Raw genomic sequence first — 25,426 nt, 5'->3', positions numbered from 1 at the left:
GATCACTTAGGCAAATGCTGAGGCAGTAATATTCCACAGATAATCTTTCATTCTCTTCTGTCTTCATTTCGTCCGTCTCATCTTTCTCACCCGAACCACCACCCACCCATTCCCACGATTCCTGAAGCAGGCTGAAGAGGGCCTTCCGCCCTACCTTCCGGCATAGTTCGGAGGGACTGCCCGCCCACCAGCATTACTGGCTGGTGGGAATGAAACACCCAAAAGTTTTTTTCCTATTATAGAGGTTTATACTGGAGATGAACCGGATAGTAATTTTGCCGGATTAGTAACGGATAAGTAAATGGGTGCCCAGCATTAGCTGTGCCGCTACCCGGCCGAGTACTTGGTAAAACCACTACGGTTAATGGTATGTGTCTTCGTTCTGATAGGCTTTCTATTAAATAAAACCCTCACCAACATCCCAAACTACATTAAATCCTCTTCATAAAGGCGTTTAAACAATAAACTTATGAATAGAATGTAAATTGCGCTTTCGAAAGTCAAACAGTGGGTGTATAATAACTACCTGTATATACCGTACATAAACTTTGAAGATACATACATGTGTGTATCCATTTATATATCATTCTTTTTCACCGAAAGAGCATTTCTGAATTGCAGCAAGATTTCTGTTGATTTGGAACGCCTTCTGCTACATGTACAATGTGAAAAATACCTAAAATAGTAAATCATTTACTTTTAAAATAATTTAGAGACTGTTCTTCAAAGAAAATCGCTCAAATTGGAGAGTACTTACAATTGAATTAAATGAATATTAGTACAATTTTATAATAATCTGGATTTTTTATTAACGTTTACCATTTCAAGTTGAATTCTAGCTCATAGAAAGATGAAACACATGAAAGAACACCTTAATATTTAATAAGTTAACGTTATCAGAATTTTGCGCAGCAGGTTTTCCTTTCAATTGTAAATGCACTAAGGACATAGGTGTTATCATCATCCGCCATTTTGGGTTCAGCCAATAGAGATGATAGCGGCAAGCAGTTGGATTAAGAAGGGTCTCTAATTGAAATAAAATTGCAAACTGTAGAAGTAGGTGACTTCTATTTATTTTAAAATGTATTCGTAGTAGGTTTTCTGAAAAATCTTTACCAATAGGACTCTGTCATTCTTTCGATTTTTCCATTGTGTGTCAGTCTGCCATAATCCAAGTTTTTGTGTGATTTCCTATTTAGAAATACTGAGGCTTATTCCACAGATAATTTTTCATTTTTCTACTTTCATTTCGTCCGTCCAATCTGCCTCTCATCAACCATATTCCCATGATTCTTAAAAGAAAGCTAAATAATACCTTTCGCCTTATTCTCCGGTTTTATACGAGACTAGATTTTACCCGCGGCTTCGCTCGCGTTGATGTCCTAAATACATGTCAAAGATCATCGACAACTACATAAAACTCATATTTCTGTCCCTAGGGAACAGCATTTTTTCTTCAAAATAAAAGGTACCTACCCTAAGTACTTTTCCGTACCCCCGACAATGTGTCTACAAAATTTCATAATGGTCGATTAAGTAGTTGTGAAATCAACCACTTTCAATTTTTCTGTCCCTCGGGAACAGTATTTGTTTCTGGATATAAGGTACCCTATGTCCTTTTCTGTACCCCTGACAATGTATCTACAAACAAACTCATATAATATTAGTTAGGATACTAGATAGATCGGAGATACCTCCTTACAATCAACATTTGAAACTCGCATTTTTTTTTTTATTTCATCAAAAGCAGCATTACTCCATGCCATTGTTACCTTACTTGAAGCAATTAAAACGTTTCAAAATAGTGACCTGCATATTTCAGTAATATTAAGGGTGTATTATGTATAACACATAAGACCAAATTATTATAAACGTAACAATCAAACATATACCTGAATATGTTTTAACGACATTTAGAGAAACCCAAAGTCAATCACAATTCAAAAAGGATTTTATTTATTAGTAAATCATAAATCCACAAATCCTGTATTTTGAGCGGCCAGGCCAGAACTTGGTTGATGTAGGACTGATACATACCTACGTATATTAATTTTTCTATGAACTTATTGAAGTTAACCTCCACTTCCTTTGTTACCGAAAGTACTGTCTGAGTCTCAAAATTTTGTTAGCTAACACTATTAAAACCCTAAAATTTGTACAGTTTTATAAATTCTTCACCCTGTACACAAACAGTATATGTCCTTGTAAAGATCACTATCTCCATATGGATATAACTACTTATTCTAAAGATAAAGCATTAAATAATACGCGGATGTGAAATCTGAACCGACCAACAAACTCACACAGTAAATTACAGAACTCGCTTGAGAAAGGGAACGTTTCTCCGATAACTTTATGTACTTACTTATTTATTTACTTACTACATCATCCGAAACAATACCCATAACATAAAATTAACTTGAACAATCTGTTTTTGTATATGCTGAAACATATGGATGGCTATTTCGAATGGATACCGAAATAAATTAATAAATCGCGATCTGTTCCGAGCAAAATGTGCAGCCTATTATAGAAACCGAGCGGCATGGCCTAGAGGTCTAGACCATTGCTTAGCATTCGGGAGGACACCGGTTCAATTCCGGGTCCGTCTGCCTTGGTCCAAGTTTTTCTGTGGTTTCCTTGGATCACTTGGCAAATGCTGAGGCAGTAATATTCCACAGATAATCTTTTACTCTCTTCTGTCTTCATTTCGTCCGTCTCATCTTTCTCACCCGAACCACCACCCACCCATTCCCACGATTCCTGAAGCAGGCTGAAGAGGGCCTTCCGCCCTACCTTCCGGCATAGTTCGGAGGGACTGCCCGCCCACCAGCATTACTGGCTGGTGGGAATGAAACACCCAAAAGTTTTTTTCCTATTATAGAGGTTTATACTGGAGATGAACCGGATAGTAATTTTGCCGGATTAGTAACGGATAAGTAAATGGGTGCCCAGCATTAGCTGTGCCGCTACCCGGCCGAGTACTTGGTAAAACCACTACGGTTAATGGTATGTGTCTTCGTTCTGATAGGCTTTCTATTAAATAAAACCCTCACCAACATCCCAAACTACATTAAATCCTCTTCATAAAGGCGTTTAAACAATAAACTTATGAAATTTTTAGTTAACGGATTTGCAACGACTGTTCGATTCCGGGTTCACCTGCTCTAGGGTCAAGTTCTTCTGTTTTTTTTTTTTGGGTCACTTAAGTAAACGTTGGGGCAGTGATATCTCACAGATAATCTTTCCCTGTCTTCTATCTTCATTTCGTCCGCCTCATCCTTCTTACACCAAACAACAACCACCCACCATTCCCACAATCCCTAAAAAGAGGGCCTTCCGGCGTAGTCCGGAGAGACCGCCCGCCCACCAAATTCGGTAGTTGGTGGGAATAAAAGATTCAAGTTTTTTTTTCGGTTCTTGTAAGATAGAGAAGATCGCTGTATGATTCTAATCTAATAAACTCTATTCCAAGGTTCGTCAACATCAGCCCATAGGTTATATATTTCAAACACCATCGACGTCAGTCGTAATTGTTTACACTCATTAAAGACAAATTAAATAATATTCAGTGACAAATAACCAAACTTTACACATAATCTTCGTTCCTAATTTTTGTTTGCTGAAATTGTATTGATGGTTATTGATATTCTATATATGGCGTACTTTCTTTCACCATTGTGTCCTTTTATATATCAAAACAATTATTTTTCAACATGTAATGGTGGCGAATGATGAGAATAGAGAAGGTATGAAATGAAGAGGTATTAGAAAGAATAGGAGAACATAGGACTCTATCGAAATCAATAAGAAATAGGCGAGGTAGGTTGGTAGAACACCTTCTCAGGCATGAAGGTCTAGTTTGAGACATGTTAGAGTCAGAAACGGGAGTTAGAAGGGAGAGAGGTAGACCTACATTAGGATGTGGGTTGTTTTAGTTTTAGGGAAATGCGAAGATTAGCTCAGGATAGGAAAGAATGGAGGTGCGTGTCCAACCAGTCTTAGGACTGACGACCTTATGATGATGAATGGTGACGTTAATACTGTGCTCCCTTATGGAATATATTAACGAACCGCTACTGCTTTTAAAAGCGTTATATCAAAATTGCTTTTTTACACTCTTCAAGTAGGTAATTCACTTAATAAACAAACGAACAGACAGCAATTTAATAAATTTCTGACAAACTGTACACATTGATGCTAATTGAATCATTTCAGCATTACACAGATTCTCCGCTGCAATTAGATAATGCAGCGTAATAAATTTTAAACTGTTAATGCGTATTACATAGTGGAAAAGTGCATATTTCCCACGACTCGGTTCTAATTGATTTGTAACCAACTGGTTTCCTTGGTTCTGTAATTGCAGTATGCGATGCGTTGGGATAACAAATTAACTGGCGAGTTCCTTGATCCACCGATCATTAATTACTCGGACTTTTTGATATGTAAGGCAACCTGTCCAGTTCCTTATTTATATGTAAATAGTAGCGATGACAAAAGGAAGCATTGAAGCACTATAAGTATGCAGGTACTTATATCATTATTTTAATAGATGAACGTCGAGCTAAAAAAGAAAGGTATCGTCCGGGAAATGAACCCGAACCTTCCGCCAGGGTCGAATACATACGAATTGATGCGATGTTGGTAATTGGTTTAGAATGTTAAAAACAAACGAAACTCAGTTACGTCAAAATAGGGACCGCCCAGGTCGCTATGATGACGCTGTAAGCAAGTTGTACTAAATTTGTAAAAGAAATTAATAAAACTGCCCAAAGACATAAACTCTTCCAATCGTAGGATTAATTTGTTAAATGTTCCCGGGATCGATAGGGCAAAGATCGCGAAGTACGAATAAACCGCAACTTCTCGTATCTACGGCTATTGCAATTTGTAAAGTTGTGCCGGACACGGCCCTCTAAGTGTGTAAGTCTGTGCGACGATGAGAAGGATGACGATGATAATGATAATGATGACGATGATGACGGACGATAACATTTAATTGTGTATGGTAGGTACAGTACGTACGCACACAAAGATATGAGTGTACAAGGAGGAGCGCTGAAGAAGGAACAGGTTTGTAAAGTGTTCACAAGCAGCGGCATCATATGATGTCAGGTATTTCATAAAGGACGATGAACTGGCTCTCACCAAAAACACAAGCTGTTTGGTTGTCGGTATGGCCAGCTTGATGCCATGCCTCCCGGCTGATTGCTTGCACAGAGATGGACCGAAAGATGGATTATTGCTTCTCAACTTTACTATAGTCGGAACGTTCAAAATTGGCATAGTCCGCAATAAATCGTGTTTATTTTCTTCATTCGACTTACCAACTAGACTAGAGCAGATGCTGACAGAACGCCTACTATTACTCATGATAGACGTAGGGGATATTGTAAACATAGAGATGTCAGTTAGCAATTGCAGCGGGCACTGGACTCACAAGAAAAATGAATAACAGTACACCAACTAATGTTTAACAGAAAGAGATGTCAAGCAGAACTTGAGCATGTTGTCAGCATTGGACTTTGTTCAACATTCTCAGGAATTAAGGAAAGCAAAGACGTTTGTTTAAAGATATAATTCCACCCAGGCTGTTATAAAGTCGATCCTAATTTTTTGCGTACACAAGGGCGTTTCAAAACACAGCAAATGACTACAGTTCCAGATGAAAACAAGAGAAGATACCTCCATTCTCCACCTGCTAATTCTGGCAGGCAAGCATTCCCTCCGGACTACGCCGGAAGATAAGGCGGAGAGCCCTCTTTGACTTCCTTTTAGGAATCGTGGGAATAGATGGGTGATGGATGAAATGAGAAAAATGAGACGGACGAAATGAAGACAGAAGAAAGGGAAGGATTGTCTGTAGAATATTACTACACCAGCATTTGTCTAAGTAATCCTAAGAAACCACGGAAATATTTAGACCATGGCATACTTTTTTTTTGTTTATTTTAACCTCGAGGAGGGTAAATCTTCTAAAGACACCCCTTAAGGAGGTAGTGTCGGATTCACTCCTGGTGGGAGCGCCTACCGACTAAAAACCCTCCTCGAGATGGTAGTTCAACCTAGTGGTTATGACTACTGGGAGAAAATGGGAGAAGTTTGGGGAAGGGGAGAGGGTTGAGTGGGAGATAGGTAAAGAGATGAGGGAGGGAGGTTGGGGAGAGTCCCCATGGCATACAGACTCAAAAGAAGCTTCTAAAGAGCGAGTTTATACAATATCCAAATATACACAGTATATCGCCATCTAGCGGACATTTGCTGCTAATGAAATATTTCAAGCGTTTACTAAGGTTTTTAAAAAATCTAGAGCAGTAAACATTTGACGTCTGAGTTCTACAGAATTTCGTTTGATTTAGAATTGAAAGGGTTTCATCGTAATGCCTTAAAAATATTAAACAAGTTATTTTTGTAATAAACATTTTCGACCGTTTTTGACCATTTTTTTCAACAAAATTGAACTTTTTCAGCTTCAAATTAAAGGTGTTTGAGCTGTCTACAAGTTTAATGTAAAATTTTAGCTAATGCAACCATTATGTTAAGCTGTAGAACAAAAAAATCGATATTTTGCAACAACTTTGGCGGCTTTTAAAACAAATAACCAAAAGTTACGGGTCGAATTGATCGCCCTTTACTGGGTGACTCCGAAGAATTCTCTGATTAAGTGTTTTTCTTCCCAACAGTCTGGACTAAAAGTAGTGTCCAAACGTAGATATAGATATGTTAGGCCCGAAGACCGAAAACGCTCAATGGCCGGAAAAAACGGCCACATCACGTTCTGGATGCCTTCGAACGCACAGAACGCGTTTTGGCTGTTTTTAAACGCTCGCAACGCGTTCTGGTAACTGTTAAACAGCCGGAACGCGTTTTGTCATTTATTGTGTATCTATTATTTGTTTATTGAAAGCTCACAACGCGTTCTTAATGTTCGACTTGTATTATTTGCCGCTTTCTACCTTTGTACAATGAGATTTATATTGTACTTACAAAACAAATGAATTTCAATCCATTTTTCAGTTTTTAGGAAACAATTCAATTATAGACAACTATAATTGGATACCAAAGATGAGTTCGTTTTTTCTCTCCGAATCATTTCAACAATATTAAATTTCTTATAATTGTTTTTCAGTTCTAGGAAGAAAGTTACACTAAACACTTATATTGTCGAGCATATGATATACGAATGAATGAATGAAAAAGCGAAAAGTTATTCATTTAATAAATGAATTTCGATTTATTTTCTACACATTTAACTTATTGTGGGGTACAACGCAAACTTAAATTCATGCCATTTTTACTTTATTAGAAACGATTTAATTTTTGACAACCACAATTAAATACAAACGAGGGGTTTTTTCGAACTTTCAAATACTTTACATAGGTACATCACTTATTTTTACAAGAACTGTTTGAATGACATTTCGAATTACATAGTACATTTAAATTGCGACACTTGCATTTTTGTGAGCGTTCAACAATTGACAAAACGCGTTCCGGCTGTTTAACAGTTACCAGAACGCGTTGCGAGCGTTTAAAAACAGCCAAAACGCGTTCTGTGCGTTCGAAGGCAGCCAGAACGCGATGTGGCTGTTTTCTCCGGTCACTGAGCGTTTTCGGTCTTCGGGCCTAACAGATACATAAAATAATATTTCTAATTTAATCGTTCGCGAGTACAGAAGTGTAAGTGTTTTTGCTAAAAAGAACTCAGCCCTGCGCCGTTCTTTGTTTTATTTCTACGCACATATGTCACTTTCTCCATCCAGATCGAGTTATCCGACCCCCCGATATCGAAATGTGCGCTCCATTATTTCTTTTCGCGACTGTATGTAATATAATAAATAATTTATATCGTCTGTGCGCAACAACTGCACAACATAAGGAAAAGAAGGAAGTTTACAAATACGAGCCTCGCGTACTTTCTTTTCTCGTGGGAGTTAAACATAGCAAAATGTGCACTTTACCGCGTGCATGTGAGTATGTACCGTGTGGTATATGGATGCATGTAAGTATTTTTTTATTATTCCAAAACCGGGCACGAAATCGTTGATGTAATAGAGTGTTGAACTTTCACATATAATCAACCGTATTCACAACATGAATCCGTACACGTTGTTATCTACCTATAAAGTACATACGTATAAAATACATGGACGGGTAAATACATGTAAGTGCATATTTGATGTAAAGATTCAACTTTGCATTTAAATTTTCCTTTCAGTACAGTTGTATTTTATACAAGGCAGTAGCTACGGGGGGGGGGGGTTATCGGGTTGGAACTCTCTCCCTCGAAATTTTTGTGCGAATAAAAAATTTTTACTCACAAATAATTGAAAAAAATTTTCGGTATAAGCTAAGCTGGAGCTGCAACGTAGAGAAGTAAATATTAGGAAGGGATGTACACTGTCACCGCTAGTTCTTAATCTATACATCGAAGTCGCGATCAACATCCTTAAAATGAGTACAACCGTAGGGATACATATACAGGGGTTAAACTTTAAACTTTTGGGTGTTTCATTCCCACCAGCCAGTAATGCTGGTGGGCGGGCAGTCCCTCCGGACTACGCCGGAAGGTAAGGCGGAAGGCCCTCTTCAGCCTGCTTTCAGGAATCGTGGGAATGGGTGGGTGGTGGTTCGGGTGAGAAAGGTGAAACGGACGAAATGAAGACGGAAGAGAATGAAAGATTATCTGTGGAATATTACTGACTCAGCATTTGCCCAGGTGATCCAAGGAAACCACAGAAAAACTTGGACGAAGGCAGATGGACCCGGAATCGAACCGGCGTCCTCCCGAATCCTAAGCAATGGTCTAAACTTCTAGGGCATGCCGCTCGCTATATACAGGGGTAAAAGATTAGTATGCTAAGATTTTCAGATGATATAACAGCATTAGCATCTAGCAAGGAATAGTTAGAGATAGCTTTAAATAAAATGGAAGCGGTATTGAAAAAACAGTAGTGTATGAACATAAATAAAACTAAAACAGAAATGCTGGTACGCAAAGGAAGAAGTAGCGAAAGTGCGAATATAAAGATAGGAGACGAAAAATTAGAAGAAATTGCTTATTTTCGGTATCTAGAAAGTCAGATAAGTCAGGACGGAAGGAGCAGTAGGGATATAAAGTAAATGATAGCGCAGGGTCGAGTCATCTTCAATAAAAAGAAGTCACTTCTATGCTCGCGAACGGTTAAAGTTGTATGTTTGGTGCGCGGCGCTGTACGGATGCGAAATATAGACAATGGGCGCGGTGGAAAAGTAAAGTTTAGAAGCGTTCGTAATGTGGTGTTACAGGCGAATGATGAGGATACTGTGGATAGAGAAGGTTAGAAATGAAGAGGTTTTAGAAAGAATAGGTGAACAGAGGACTCAATGGAAGTCTACAAAAAATAGGCGAGATAGGTTGGTAGGACACCTTGTCAGGCATGAAGGTCTAGTCAGAGATATATTAGAGGCAGAAACGGGAGTTAGGAGGGGTAGAGGTAGACCTAGATTAGATTACTGTTCGCAAATAGTGAAGGATGTGGGTTATTCTAGTTTTGGGAAAATGCGAAGATTAACTCAGGATAGGAAAGAATGGAAATGCGTGTCCAATCAGTCTTAGGTCTGACGACCTTATGATGATGATTAGTTTAATACTTCGATCGAATTTGACTTCGATCAACAAGTTGTACCGAAATAAATATTTGCTACTCTACCAGTGACAACGTGCACACCAGAGTGTACATTTTCTCGTAACTCTAAGAAGACTCAAAACATATTTGACGTAACTCTTGTAGACAAAGCCCACTATTAGGATTAGCATTGATGATTGACATACCAATCGATGAAGTACTTAATATTTTTGCACAGAGAAAAGATAAATCAACTTAATCCTTTGATCTCATTAATCTATTTTTTACCATAATTTGTAATAATTAGTATTAATCAATCAGTATTCACCTTTTTTGTTTTTATTAATGCAATTCGTGGCATAGTAAATTTCAATTTTATTATTCAAACAAGTTAACTTTAAATTTAGTACTTTTCAACAAAACTCTCCCGAAAAATATTTCTAGCTACTGTGTTGATTTTATACGAGACACTTTACTAACTAAAGGATAGCAGTAAAGTTCAATTGTTGGTATTTAGTTAGTTACTACTTACACAAAGTAGAAAGCGGGAAACACGTAATATAAGTAACAAAAGGCAGTTTTATTATTACTTGCAGTTCGGAAATGGCATATCCTTATTAGGATTTCTGGTGTCAGTGAAGAAAAAGTGATACGTATATTTACTAATTAACATACGCAATGACAGTCTGGTAGTATTGGTCTATTATATTTACCATATATATGTATACAATAATCTTTTTCTATCCGAAATTGATAAATACGATTTTACCAGAAATGGACTATTTTGAATACTCGGCCCAAAAAAATCCCAACGTATTCGTATGTAGCTTCGCTCGCATTGATTTCCTAAATACGTGTTAAAGGTCATCGACGACCACATAATTTTTCTATTCCTCTGGAACAGCATTTTTCCTCCGATACCCTATGTCCTTTTCTGAACCCCTGACAATGTATCTTTACAATTTCATGATGACCGATTGAGTAGTTAAGGCGTGAAATCGACCACACGAAAGTAATTTTTACCTATCCCTCGGGAACAATATTTTTTATGGATAAAAGGCACCCTATGTGCTTTTCTGTATCCTTGACAATGTGTCTTCAAAATTTCATGATGACCGATTGAGTAGTTAAGGCGTGAAACCGACCACAAAACTAATTCTTCCCTATCCCTCGGGAACAATGTTTTTTTATGGATAAAAGGCACCCTATGTGCTTTTCTGTATCCTTGACAATGTGTCTTCAAAATTTCATGATGACCGATTGAGTAGTTAAGGCGTGAAACCGACCACAAAACTAATTCTTCCCTATCCCTCGGGAACAATGTTTTTTTCTGGATAAAGGGTACCCTATGAGCTTTTCTGTATCCTTGACAATATGTGTACAAAATTTTATGATGATCAGTTGAGTGATTAAGGCGTAAGGCAAACAAACATATAACACATTCGCATTTATAATATTAGTTATTAGGATAAGATTATCGTAAGCTTGACTGTTTCAATGAAAACAATAATCTTTTCCAATTGGATATTATTAAATCAAATGCCACGTCCAAAACAGCCCTGCCTTTTCAATTTCTTCACACGATTATTTTAAAAAAACCATTATTTGTACATCATCGTAAAATTTTAGAGCAAGGTAGAGAAAGAACTTTCAAATTGCAGTTTGTAAAGGATGAGTGGATAATTAGAGGCATGAAGGGCAAGTTAGAGACATATTAGGAGCTGAAACAGGAGTTAAGAAGAGTAGATGTAGACCTAATAGATTAGATTACTGTTCACAAATAGTTAAGGATGTGGGATGTTCTAGTTTTAGAAAAAAAGATTAGCTCAGGATAGGAAACAGTAGAGGTGCGTGTCCAACCACTCTTAAGATTGTTGATGTGGATGATCCCGTCTTTGAAACTGTATAAAAATGTTTCTCTTTCTAGACTCCATGGATACGACTCTTATCCACCTTTTTCACTTTTGATTTCATAATGTAGCAATTTAGTTTTTGACTTTCAGTAATAGTCCATCTTAACACCCTGTATATTCAAACTAATTCATACACCATTGTATTGAAAACGACGATATTGTTTTACGTACTGATTTGTGCATTGGTGTATATATTTGGTATCTCCTTGAATATTATGCCGATTAGCTATCTGATGGTATAAGAATAGCCCACTAGAACAAGTTTAGGGTTCAATGGTATTGTGTTTGCGGGTTTATTGACATCATGTGCATTTTTTAGCAAGCTATTAAAAATTAAACGCGGTTAGTTACTTAACATAAATATTTATTACGTGACTGTGCAACAAAATTTCTCCATTTTCGAATAATTCTGCCGATTATTTATATATATGTATGCACATCTACAAATAAATGTATGCGTGATGGAAACGGTGCATTCGAAATACAAATTGAATTGTAATTCGGAATGCAACATTCCCCTTCATGTTACCAAATATATTGCATAATACTATTATAACAAATTGAGATAATGGAAATACAATACAGTTCCCGTTTCTTTCCCTAATCTAACCTAAAAAAATGTGGATAAATCAATCTAAATTGGGGATCTGCCTGAAAACCTGTATACTAATAAAATAATAATTTAAAAAAAAATTGTTTCCTTAATAAATTAATTAATGGTTTTTTAAAATCGGCAAAGATAAAACAATAAATTATAAATAGGTTTATACTTTTCATAATATTTATAGTGTAGGTATAATAGAAGTGGTAAGGTTGCTGCCTTAAAAGAAAAAGCTTTTTTTTAGGAGCAGATATACAAAATTGGCGGAGGTGTCGGGATAATTAAAAATTCATTATCTTATTTGATCCCACTAGGTAGATAATTAATGCTTTTTATTACAATAAATTTTAAGCATTTTTAATTAATCGGTAGATTTTGCCATTTTGCTATTCAGTGCCACTATTTTTCTTACTAAAAATCGTCAAATTTTGCCATTTTTGTAGCACCATATATTAAGATAACGCTGTCGTTTCTTCGTAGCCATTGGAACCAGGTATTTTCAAAACTCTTCTGAAATTAAAAACCATCTATTGTTGTCTGCTTTCCAGATAAATCCTGAATTTACTTAATGTAGCCTGTGTTAGAAGTACGACAATTTTAAACTCTCATTACTCGTTTAAAGCTCAGCATCAACAACATTGGATCGTTAGTCCTAAACCTGCTGATTGGATACGCACTTCTACTCTTTCCCATCCTGAACTAATCTTCTTCCTTAAAACTAGAACAACCCACATCCTTAACTTTTTGAAAACGTGAACAATAATCTAACCTAGGTCTACCTCTAATCCTTTTAGTTTCTATTTCTGGTCCTAATATATCTCTATAACTAGCCATTCATGCCCGAGAAGGTGTCCTACCAACCTGTCTGTCCTAACAATTAGTCGAGACCAGTATTGGCAGGTGAATGCTTGGCTGCCCCAATATTGGACCAAAGTTGTCTAAATGTTGTTGTACCTAGCCTCAGTATTTGAAAATTGACCAAACTTTGGACCACTATTGTCAAACCTATACTTGGCTGCCCAGTATTGGATCAAACTTGACGAAACGATAATGTACCTAGCCTTGGCACTTCAAGAAAAAAATTTAGTGCCAAACCTTAAACTTAATTTAAAATCAAATTAGAGTTCTCGCAGTTTGGAATAATGTGTCAATTAAGTGCTTTATTCAGCGAATATTAATCATTGCTCAATATTTATGAAGAATGATGCATTATGTATAATCAAAATTTGGCATTCTAATCGTTAAATATTTAATTAAAAAGGTGGGAAAATTAAAAAAGTTTTTCTCAATTACCTATTTTTGTGGAAATACTAGGTTGAAAATATATACTAGGGTCAATTGAAAAGTCCCCGGCCTGACACATAGATGGCGGCACCAGAACTAAATCCATATGATTTTCAGTTAGTCCTAACCTTCAAAAGACGCGTCTATAAATTTGACGGCTGTCGGATCATTAGTTTGTGAATTATAGCATTTTTAGTGAAGCAACTTTTGTTATTGTGAAAAAAATGGATAAAAAGGAATTTCGCGTGTTGATAAAATATTGCTTTTTGAAGGGAAAAAATACAGTTGAAGCAAAAACTTGGCTTGATAACGAATTTCCGGACACTGCCCCAGGAAAATCAACCATCAAGGATTGGTATGCTAAGTTTAGACGTGGTGAAATGAGCACCGAAGACGGTGAACGCAGTGGACGCCCAAAAGAGGCTGTTACGGACGAAAACATTAAAAAAATCCACAAAATGATTTTGAATGACCGTAAATTGAAATTGAATGAAATAGCAGACACTCTACAGATATCAACGGAACGTATACATCACATCATTCACGAATATTTGGGTATGAGAAAGCTCTGTGCAAAGTGGGTGCCGCGCGAGCTCACTTTTGACCAAAAACAACGACGAGTTGATGATTCAGAGCAGTGTTTGAAGATGATCACGCGTAATAAACCCGAGTTTTTGCGTCGATATGTGACAATGGATGAAACATGGCTCCATCATTTCACTCCGAAGTCCAATCGACAGTCATCGGAGTGGACTGCACACGATGAACCCGCTCCAAAGCGTGCAAAAACGCAACAGTCGGCTGGCAAGGTTATGGCGTCTGTATTTTGGGATGCGCGTGGAATAATTTTCATTGACTACCTTGAAAAAGGAAGGACCATCAACAGCGACTATTACATAGCGTTATTGGACCGTTTGAAGGACGAAATCGCCGAGAAACGACCGCATTTGCAGAAAAAGAAAGTCCTGCTTCACCAAGACAATGCACCGTCTCACAAGTCAGTGAAAACGATGGCAAAAATTCATGAATTGGGCTTCGAATTGCTTCCGCATCCACCGTATTCTCCAGATCTGGCCCCCAGCGACTACTTCCTGTTCTCAGATCTCAAAAGAATGCTCGTTGGGAAAAAATTTTCGTCGAATGAAGAGGTGATCGCCGAAACTGAGGCCTATTTTGAAGCAAAGGACAAATCGTACTACAAAAATGGTATCGAAAAGTTGGAGGATCGCTATAATCAGTGTATCACCCTTGAAGGGAATTATGTTGAATAAAAAAAACGAATTTTGCAAAAAAAATGTGTTTTACTATTTTAGGCCGGGGACTTTTCAATTGACCTGTTATATTGTCCTTTCCTATAAGTTGCTAGCGGTTTAACTCGCATTAATGTCCTAAACACGTGTCAAAGATCATCGACAACCACATACCTGAAACTAATTTTTTTCTATACCTGGAAAGAAAATGTACAAACTAAAACAACAACTGAAAATATAATAAATAAAAGTTAAAAATTGTGAAATCGCCACAACATTAAAATAATCTAAAATGTGTTTCCTTTGTTTTTTTTTGTTCTCTGTCCAATTAAAAAGTGTGTACGCTTCTGGTTGATTCATCAAACGATGAAAATTTTGGTAATTATTTAGAACAGTATAATTAGCTTGCTATTATATACTTTATGATTATTATCTTTGCTGCAATCCAGCGTTGAATGGTGTACAATTTCCACTCACTCATAGAGAAAACTATTACGCGCAACTTTCTAAATTATATCACCTGCTCGTTCCAGTATGAGCACCGCGATAGTAAACGTGATTCTCATTTACTGTTGAAAAGACTTAGTTCGAGATTCGATGAAATGGATGAATTGTAACGGTAACGGTAAAGAAATACTACATCCAAAGAAGGTGTGCGAATCGATATTTGAACTTCCAATAAACGGTGCATAACCTGAGAGCGAATCAGTAAAAAAAAAAAACCACTAAATTGGCACTTGAAGATTGGTCGAACATTGGTTCAGTATTGACAAACCTATATTTGGTTGCCCATTACTGGATTAAACTTGGCAGAATGTTAATGTACTGAACTTTGGCACTTGAAGATTGGCCGAACTTTGATACTGTATTGACAAGCCTATGTTTGGCTATCCAGTACTGGACCAGACTTGGCAAAATGTTATTGTACCGAACTTTGGCACTTGAAGATTGGTCGAACTTTGGTTCAGTATTGACAAACCTATATTTGGCTGCCCAGTACTGGATTAAACTTGGCAGAATGTTAATGTACTGAACTTTGGTACTTGAAGATTGGCCTAACTTTGATTCTGTATTGACAAGCCTATGTTTGGCTGTCCAGTACTGGACCAGACTTGACAAAATGTTATTGTACCGAACTTTGGCACTTGAAGATTGGTCGAACATTGGTTCAGTATTGACAAACCTATATTTGGCTGCCCAGTACTGGATTAAACTTGGCAGAATGTTAATGTACTGAACTTTGGCACTTGAAGATTGGCCTAACTTTGATTCTGTATTGACAAGCTTATGTTTGGCTGTCCAGTACTGGACCAGACTTGACAAAATGTTATTGTACCGAACTTTGGCCCTTGAAGATTGGTCGAACATTGGTTCAGTATTGACAAACCTATATTTGGCTGCCCAGTACTGGATTAAACTTGGCATAATGTTAATATACCGAACTTTGGCACTTGAAGATTGACCAAACTTTGATTCTGTATTGACAAGCCTATGTTTGGCTGTCCAGTACTGGACCAGACTTGGCAAAATGTTATTGTACCGAACTTTGACACTTGAAGATTGGTCGAACATTGGTTCAGTATTGACAAACCTATATTTGGCTGCCCAGTACTGGATTAAACTTGGCAGAATGTTAATATACCGAACTTTGGCACTTGAAGATTGACCAAACTTTGATTCTGTATTGACAAGCCTATGTTTGGCTGTCCAGTACTGGACCAGACTTGGCAAAATGTTATTGTACCGAACTTTGACACTTGAAGATTGGTCGAACATTGGTTCAGTATTGACAAACCTATATTTGGCTGCCCAGTACTGGATTAAACTTGGCAGAATGTTAATATACCGAACTTTGGCACTTGAAGATTGACCAAACTTTGATTCTGTATTGACAAGCCTATGTTTGGCTGTCCAGTACTGGACCAGACTTGGCAAAATGTTATTGTACCGAACTTTGACACTTGAAGATTGGCCGAACATTGGTTCAGTATTAACAGTGACATTATCTTATTTAAAGAGTGCTCCCCCGGAAGCTGTACAGCCCAATGTTTTAAAAATTAAATCAAAGTAAATTCTCAAATATTCTAATGAACCGCCACTGTAAGACACCCTGTATGTATTGTGTAATATTCCTATACTTGAGAGAAACACGATATCTCTGATTTTTTTTATATTACCTATTACTAGTCGGTTTGAACGTTTATGGGTGCTCGATTGTAGCAGTTTCTTTTAGATAAATGTTGTGGATATGTAATTTTGCACCTCGAGGAATGGTAATTATCCTGTTACGTTAGGGTTTCCGCATTCTTCTATCTGAAAGTTGCCTCTCCATCCAAGCGAAAATCGCTTTAAGGGACGGTTCTTCAAACCGTAGTCTTTTATTATACTATACGTAGATCTAATATATAACAGTGAAAGAAGTTATGTTAACGCACGAAAACTAAAACAAAAACTTCAATTAAGAAGGATCCGTTATTACTATAGACCATGAGGACTCGAGTTTTTTAAATTTTTATTGCAAAGAAATGGGCGTGTTACAATATCTATACTCAGTCTTCATTTTGACGGGTTCTTTCTAATCTTAAAAGTTTCAAGTGGTCTTAGGTTTTGGTATGAGGATCGCCATGATGAAAATGTAAATCTATACACACCGTTGACAAAGGTGTACGCTACGGTTTTAACGTCCTGGAGTCTGCTTTGACCTTTACAGCTAGCCCTTTCACACAGTACAGTTTGCAAAACTTTTTTTTAATTCCCTATTGACTTCCCAAAAATGACTCCCATGTTGAAAATTAATTTATTTACGTTATGCGCCCGTGTTTGGGCCAAAGAAATTCATGTGTACAAAGTTTCAAATTAATCGATTCAGTAGATTCGGAGCAAATTGACTGTGATAGACGGAATGACATTTTTCATTCGGAGGTACGGAACCATAATAACTATACAGTATGCAAAAGAGAGGACCGTGTATACCGAACATTATGGCCTAAAGGTTTAGACCATTGCTTAGCATTCGGGAGGAGACCGGTTCAATCCTGGGTCCGTCTGCTCTGGTCCAAGTTTTCCTGTGGTTTCATTGTGTCATTTACTGGGGCATTAATATTCCACAGAAATCTTCCTCTCTTTTCTGTCTTCATTTCGTCCTTCTTATTCTGGGTCTAGTCTGTCTGCCCTGATTCAAGTTTTTCTGTGGCTTCATTGGGTCAAATGCTGGGACAATAATATTCCTCAGAAATCTTTCACTCTTTTCTATCTTCATTTCGTCCTTATTATTCTGGGTCTGGTCTGTCTGTCCTGGTTCAAGTTTTCCTGTGGTTTCATTGGGTCAAATGCTGGGGCAGTGATATTCCACAGAAATCTTTCACACTTTTCTGTCTTCATTTCGTCCTTCTTATCCTGGGTTTGGTCTGTCTGTCCTGGTTCAAGTTTTTTTGTGGTATCATTGTGTCATTTGCTGGGGCTTTAATATTCCTCAGAAATCTTTCACTCTTTTCTGTCTTCATTTCGTCCTTCTTATCCTGGGTCTGGTATGTCTGTCCTGGTTCAAGTTTTCCTGTGGTTTCATTGGGTCAAATGCTGGGGGAGTGATATTCCACTGAAATCTTTCACTCATATCTTATCTTTCTCACCCTAAGATGCTCCAGTACCCACCCATTCCTACGATTCCTAGAAGAAGGCTGGAGAGGGCCTTATCCCCCGACATAATCCAGAGGGACTGCCCGCTTACCAGCATTAGTAGATGATGGAAATGAGACACCCAAATGTTACTATAGTTGGTGAGAGCGTCAAATTGCAACTCGATAGTCCAAGACACAGATCCACGCTTTTGCGTATGGTTAGACTATAGACAATTAACAGTGTAATCCATTGTAAAAAATACACATTTTAGCTTGTTATTTTGTTTTTCTTCCGTATATCCTCTTTTTGCTGTTTCAATTTGGTTTTTTGTTTCCCTATTTCGTTTATCGCAAACATCCATTCCTCGTCTCATTGTCAGTCTGTTATTAAGAACCGATAATAATAGTAATAAATAATTTCATCTCATCTTTCTGCACAAGTGACCACGCACTTTTTATCGCTTCGTGAAGACGCGAGGAGATGATGAAATTTTGCTTCGTAATATTTTACCATCAACATCAATTGCGCGAGCCAGGCATCAGAGAGATTGTAGCTGGCGCGGTTTGTCCGTTGAAGAATTCAAGTTTTTCAAGTTCAATGGCACGGTTAATAAAGAGAAAGTCGCATTTGTCGTGCATAAAACATTCGAGCCAGCGATGCGATGGATGGACGGAAGGTTAACGCCTTGTTTGCAATCTTGTTTGTTGTTGTTTGTTAAAAGTTTGCAGTAATCGACGAACAACTGGACGCAGCGCACCGCGTTCATTAACACAACACTTCGGTAATTACGCGTTTATGAATGGATCTTTCTTTAAATTTCCAACAGCCGCTTCGTTGCGGCTGGTTATTCCGCTCGAAAGATATAAATAAAATTGGTCTTGGACTCTTGCCAATTAATTAATCGCTCAAACTGAAAAATAACGTAACTACGTCGTCCGGTAAAAGCGACAGTCATTTGTTCCGTATTTATCAAGTTTTTGGAGAGATTGATTGATTGATTAACGAGATTATCGTAATTGTAACGTTTACTAACCAATTACAAGGTAATAATGCTTAAACATCGTGCATATTTGCTGCCATTTGAGTTACACGTGAGCAAATAGCGAGAGCAAGACAAGCGACCGATGAGTTTTAGAATCGTTATGAAAATAAAATTGCCAGTGGAATCAACGTAAGATTAAAATTTGCAAATCCGACTTTATTTCGTCTCAGAGTATTATAATTTTATAGTATTGTAGCAGTTCTGAGTATCACATGAGAATCGATGAGAGTAAAACGAGCATACGATGAGTTTTCCGATTCACAAAAAAAGAAATGCCCATCTCAAAACGTAACCCTGCAACTCTGAATTTACTTCATCTAAACACCCTGGTAAGCTGTACTAGCTTAATATATGATTCAAGAGGTCGAGTACCATGTGAGCAAACCGCGAAAAGAAAACGAGCGTTGAATTTTAGAATCGTACATGAAATTACCATCGGAATTAACGTAAAACTAAAATCTACAAATCGTCTTTATTCGACTCATAAATGTCTTCAAACATTTTAGTAGTTTTGATTTCCACATGAGTAATCGGTGAGAGCGAAATGAGCACAAGAATATTCTGATTCTGTAAAAATGAAATCCCAATCTCAAAAGTTAACCCTACAACTCTGAATTTATTTCATATAAACACCCTGGAAAGCTGTACTAGCTTAATAAATTATGTAAGAGTTTGAGTACCATGTGAGCAAACCGCGAGAACAAAACGAGCAATGAATTTTAGAATCGTATGTGAAACTACCAGTGGAATCAACGTAAAACTTAAATCTGCAAGTCCGCCTTTATTTCGTATCATAAATGTCTTCAAACATTTTAGAAGTTTTGAGTACCACATGAGTAATCGATAAGAGCGAAACGAGCACAAGAGTAACTTTAAATTTATTCCATAAAATACCCTGGAAAGCGGTACTAACTTGATAAATGATGGAAGAGGTTGAGTACAATGTGAGCAAACGACGAGAATAAAACGGGCGTGAATTTTAGAATCGTATGTGAAATTACCAGCTGAATCAACTTAAAACTAAAATTTGCAAGTCCGACTTTATTTCGTCTCATAATTGTCTTAAAATATTTTGGTCGATTTAAGTGCTACATGAGTAATAGGTGAGAGTGAAACGAGCACAAAAATATTCGGTACCTACAAAAATGAAATCTTGATCTCATAACTTAACCCTGCAATTCTGCATTTATTTCATCTAAATTCTCTGGTAATCTGTACTAGCTTAATAAATGATGCAAGAGGTCGAGTACCATGTGAGCAAACGTCGAGGACAAAACGAGCGTTCAATTTTAAAGTCATCTAAATTACGTACTAGCTTAATAAATGATGCAAGAGGTCGAGTACCATGTGAGCAAACGGCGAGAACAAAACGAGCGTTCAATTTTAAAGTTGTATGTGAAAATACCAGTGGAATCAACGTCAAACTGAAATCTGCATGTCCGCCTTTTTGTCGTCTCAATATCTTAAGACGTTATAGTATTTTAGTAGTTTTTTTACTTTTCGTCTCAACTCCCTAAAGGATTATTCTTATTTATTTCCCGGGGTAGATGTGTTATTGAGTTTCAAAATGAGTTGCTCTTAGTACATACCTATTGGCGGGGTATTAAAAATATTTTATTCAGATTACTACGAAATAAACAGTGACAACCTTCAAAGATGTTTTGAGAATAAAAAAAAAACGTTGGGCGTCGCCGTTATATCATAGCAAACTGTGTGCATTTTAATGAGATTACGTACGTACCTCGGTCACGTGAGAATAAAAAAAAAAACAATTGCAGTTTTTGTTCGCAAGGAATAATAAATCGATTGTCATTACTAGCAACCTTCCTTAACAGAAAGCAAATTAATTTCAGTCGTATTATACTGTAAGGCCCTTTTAGGTACGTAATAAAATTTCAATATAATGCATTAAAGACTGATGGGTTTCAAAATTGTTTTTATTGTTTACTGATATCATGATTTATTTTCACCGAGAAAGTCGAAAAAATACTTAGAGACAGTAAGGAAAAGCAATAACTACTGAAGTTGCAGACATTAGCAACCCCCGAAACGTTTGACGAAGATCAACTCCAAGTATCTATCCAAACGTACAACTCCTTTAAAAAATCAGAACTACCCAGTGAATATGTACCATCTTTTCTAGGGAGTTAGTTGGCATCCTCAGGAGAGATTATTTCATGCTTCAGAAATTCAGTTCACCCTGGCAAGTCCAGTAGAAGGTTGCACCGTAGAGGAGCAGCATTCTGACAGTAGATTTTAGGTCGCAGAAAGTGTAAAACCAGGTGTAATACTTCCTCCGATACGGAAAAAGTAGTAAGAACCGTGCGAATATTAGAAGTGGAATGATCGGTTTAAAAGTAGTCGAAGAAGTAAATGATAAACTCCAACGTAGTCGTCCAGCCGAAGTTTATTCTGGTACCTTATCGGAGTCGACACCTGTTGGACTTATTCGTGATAACAGAAGAATTGCTATTAAAATAATAGCTGAGGAAGTGCAAGCAAGTGTTGGAACTGTTCACACTATCATAAAGAATCGAGGCGTTCCATTAGTCAAAACTTAAGGCAACGAAGTTTCATTAAAAGAGATGCTTCCTTTTAAATAATTGTGTCTTGCGAGGAGGTCTGAATCCAATAGACACAGTAGACAGGGGAAACCCACCATCTCTTCGTTTTGCAAAATATCAAACGTACAACTACAATCCAAACGTACAACTCTTTTAACAAATCAGAACAATCCAGTAAATATGTACCAACTTTTCTAAGGAGTTAGTTGGCATCCTCAGGAGAGGTTATTTCATGCCTCAGAAACTTCAGTTCACCCTGGCAAGTCCAGCAGAAGACTGCACCGTGGAGGAGCAGTATTCTGACAATAGATTTTAGGTCGCAGAAAGTGTAAAACCAGCTGTAATACTTCCTTCGATATTGAAAAAGTAGTAAGAACCGTTAGAATGTTAGAAGTGGGTTGATCGGTTTAAAAGTGGCCGAAGAAGTAAATGATCAACTCCAACGTAGTCGTCCAGCCGGAGTTTATTCTAATCCCTTATCGGAGTCGACACTTTTTGGACATTCGTGATAACAGAAGAATTGCTATTAAAATAATAGCTGAGGAAGTTCAAGCAAGTGTTGGAATTGTTCACACTATCATTCAGAATCATTTAAAATACAGCCATAAAGGATCGAGACGTTCCATCAGTAAAGACTTAAAGCAACGAAGTTTCATTGAAGGAGATGCTTCCTTTTAAACAATTGTGACTTGCGACGAGGTCTGAATCCGTAGACACAGTAAGGAGTGGAAACCCACCATCTCTTGCTTTCGTAAAAAAATAATGGTTCAACTCTCTACTAGTAAAGTGATGCTGACCATTATTTGGGATTCTCAAGATCCAGCTCTACTGCAATTTGCTTGAAGATCAGCGAACTATCAATAGTCAGTACTACTCTGAGATTCTAGAACACAAACTTAAACCAGCTATCAGGAGCAAACGCCGTGGACACTTGGCAAATGGAGTCATTTTTTTAAGCACGACAACTGCCGCCCTCATACGACCTAGCTAACCCATGATAAGCTTCAAGAATTGGGTTGGGCGATCTTACGTCATCCAGTGCACAGACCAGACTTTGACCCATTTGATTTTTATCTCACTCAAATATGCATCAGGTGGAATCATTTTTGCCAATAAAAATTGCTTCGGAGTCAATCAAAAGAATTCTTTGCCAAAGGAGTTAACAATGTAGAAGGAAGATGAGATAAGTGTATACACGTTAGGGACGATTATGTTGAAAATAGTTGGAAGCGTTTGAGATTTGGTGTTATTGCGGATGATGAAAATACCGTCTGGATAAAAATGAGAGACTATTGGGATCCGTCAAATGGGCATACACCATCTGGTGGCAAAATTTATAAGTCGAATAAGGGAAAAAATTACATAGGAACTGTGCACGCAAATTGTAAAACTGTTTATTAAAATAATAAAACACGTTAAAAAAATTAAAATTTTCTTGATGGAGTCGATGAAGTTTTCTTCTAAAGTTAAATCAAATAAAAAGTTAATATGTTCAGTGAAAAGCTGCAATAGCACTTCAGACATACATCTTCACTCTTCACCTACATTAACTACTTTGCAATAAAAACTAACCGTTTTATATATGTAAAAAATATATTCGGAAAATTAGAGAAAAAAGTAAACTAATAGAAGCTTGGATGAAAGCAGTTCACGTCATTTTAATGCACATGATTATATTTCAGCAAGTATTTACCATCAGCCATAACCTTAATATTTAAAACTAGAATCATACTAAAATTATAAAGTGAGAAATTATTAATTCCTGTGTAATTGATTTAACACAATTCTAATGATACGATATAAGTATTTTGAGGTTAAGAACCTGCCTGCTGCAATACGACAAAGTTGCAATTATGTGTTTGAAACGTTCTCTTAAATCAGCTTTGCACGTGCAAGTCATTGATATGATATTGCTTAAATCACCCAGAATCACCTCACCAATTATAAGTTTGTAAAAAGTAGGCAGTAAACTTGACGGATTTTGAAGGCTAGATTCCAGATTTATTATTTCCGAATTTTATAATGTGATTGGCATTAAAAACACGCTCACCTTCAACGAAATTTCCTTTCCGAGGCTTTGTGTCAACCCACCCACATATTGTGTCAATACTTATCAGTTTATCGTAATTTAAAAACTTGGAAATTGCACGGTACACTATGGGAACTACGATAAATTTTCCCTAATCGGCGCCATGTTTTTAGGCTCCTCCCATTTGACGGATCCCAATAGGAAAACAGAGGGCACCATAAAAATAAAAAGGCATGAAAGTTTAATTAGAGACGTATTAGTTGCAGATACTAGAGTAAATGGGACAGAAAAAGACCTAAATTAGATTGCTGTTTAGAGATGTGGGCGTTCTAGTTTTAAGGAAATGCGAGCATTGGCTTGGATATAGAGAGTTTTGGAGGCGCGTGTCCAAGCATCAGTCTTTAACAGGACATTATTTTCCTAGCTTGATAACAGTGTTTTTACAATCCTCCCCTTCGATAGGATTTGCCTTTCCAACGTTTCGCTAGCAGTTATAACAGGCACCTTCAAAGATTACCGCTTTGTCAAACATGTGATAACTCATTTCACCTATCAACCCAGTAATAACCCTTGAGAATGCCTACTACAGTTATCGGCGATACTTTTGAAAGACAACTTCAACTGTTATAATCTTTAGGTGTAATTCTTAAATTCAAGCTTTATCTTGTAATTTTGAAAGCAGTTCTTCTATTCCTCTGTCAATTTCTTCTACTACTAAAACGATTCATTTGGTTGCAGAACAGCATTATGTGGCCGCAGACTCAAATACTTCAACCACCAAATCGTTTGTTCCTTGTAAAGTATGTGGCGACAAGGCATCTGGATATCATTACGGTGTAACGTCCTGTGAAGGCTGTAAGGTATGTAAATTTATATTTATTAGAAATCGCGTGTTGTCCCAAATCGAATAATATGCATTTTATACTTATACAAATAAATTAACCTCGTTATATTATAAACCCAGCGTATATCAGCGGTCTGACTAGCAGAGACGTAGAGTCAGGATGACCCAAGCTCCACGTATTGAAAGTTCTGACCCATGTGCTCCCATCATTTTTGCCGTTAAAAGTTTTGCTAGTATCACCAATCAAACATTATTACTTATATGAAATGATGAATGAAAGTTACTTACATTGGCCAATGAAGGTATTAGAACCTTAAAAAGAGGATAAATAGACATTCCATGAATGCCTTCTAAGCGAGCCCAAAAAATTCTAAACTCCTTGGAAATGGATAATCTAAAATATTGGATCGATATTGTTTTCCGGGTTCAATGTCATGGTCCATGGAATTTTGAAGTTCAAATTGATATAAGCAAAAAAAAATCAAAAACATCAATCTGAAGAAGATCAAAAACAAAATGGGGTTGTAAATATTTTGATATAAAATGATTTATGTTGATTTTCATCATCATCATAGGGTCGTCAGTCCTAAGACTGGTTGGACACGTACCTCCACTCTTTCCTATCCTGAGCTAAACTTCGCATTTCCCTAAAACTAGAACAACCCACATC

General features: G+C 37.1%; 1 protein-coding gene across 3 annotated transcripts in view; it reads left to right on the top strand.

Annotated features, from left to right (window-relative positions):
* LOC108736242 (ecdysone-induced protein 78C) overlaps positions 1–25,426 on the top strand; it is a 79,746-nt gene that overhangs the window by 31,715 nt on the left and 22,605 nt on the right. For all 3 annotated transcript variants that reach the window (XM_018468601.2, XM_018468600.2, XM_018468602.1), the window contains one exon: positions 24,651–24,772. In XM_018468601.2, coding sequence (XP_018324103.1) covers positions 24,651–24,772 — 122 coding nt within the window. The remainder of the gene's footprint in view (positions 1–24,650; positions 24,773–25,426) is intronic.

Source organism: Agrilus planipennis, unplaced genomic scaffold (assembly GCF_000699045.2).
Source record: "Agrilus planipennis isolate EAB-ADULT unplaced genomic scaffold, Apla_2.0 scaffold126, whole genome shotgun sequence".
In the NCBI taxonomy this organism is placed as follows: Eukaryota; Metazoa; Arthropoda; class Insecta; order Coleoptera; family Buprestidae; genus Agrilus; species Agrilus planipennis.
Note: the sequence above shows the minus strand (reverse complement) of the source record. Positions and strands in the feature narration are given on the sequence as shown.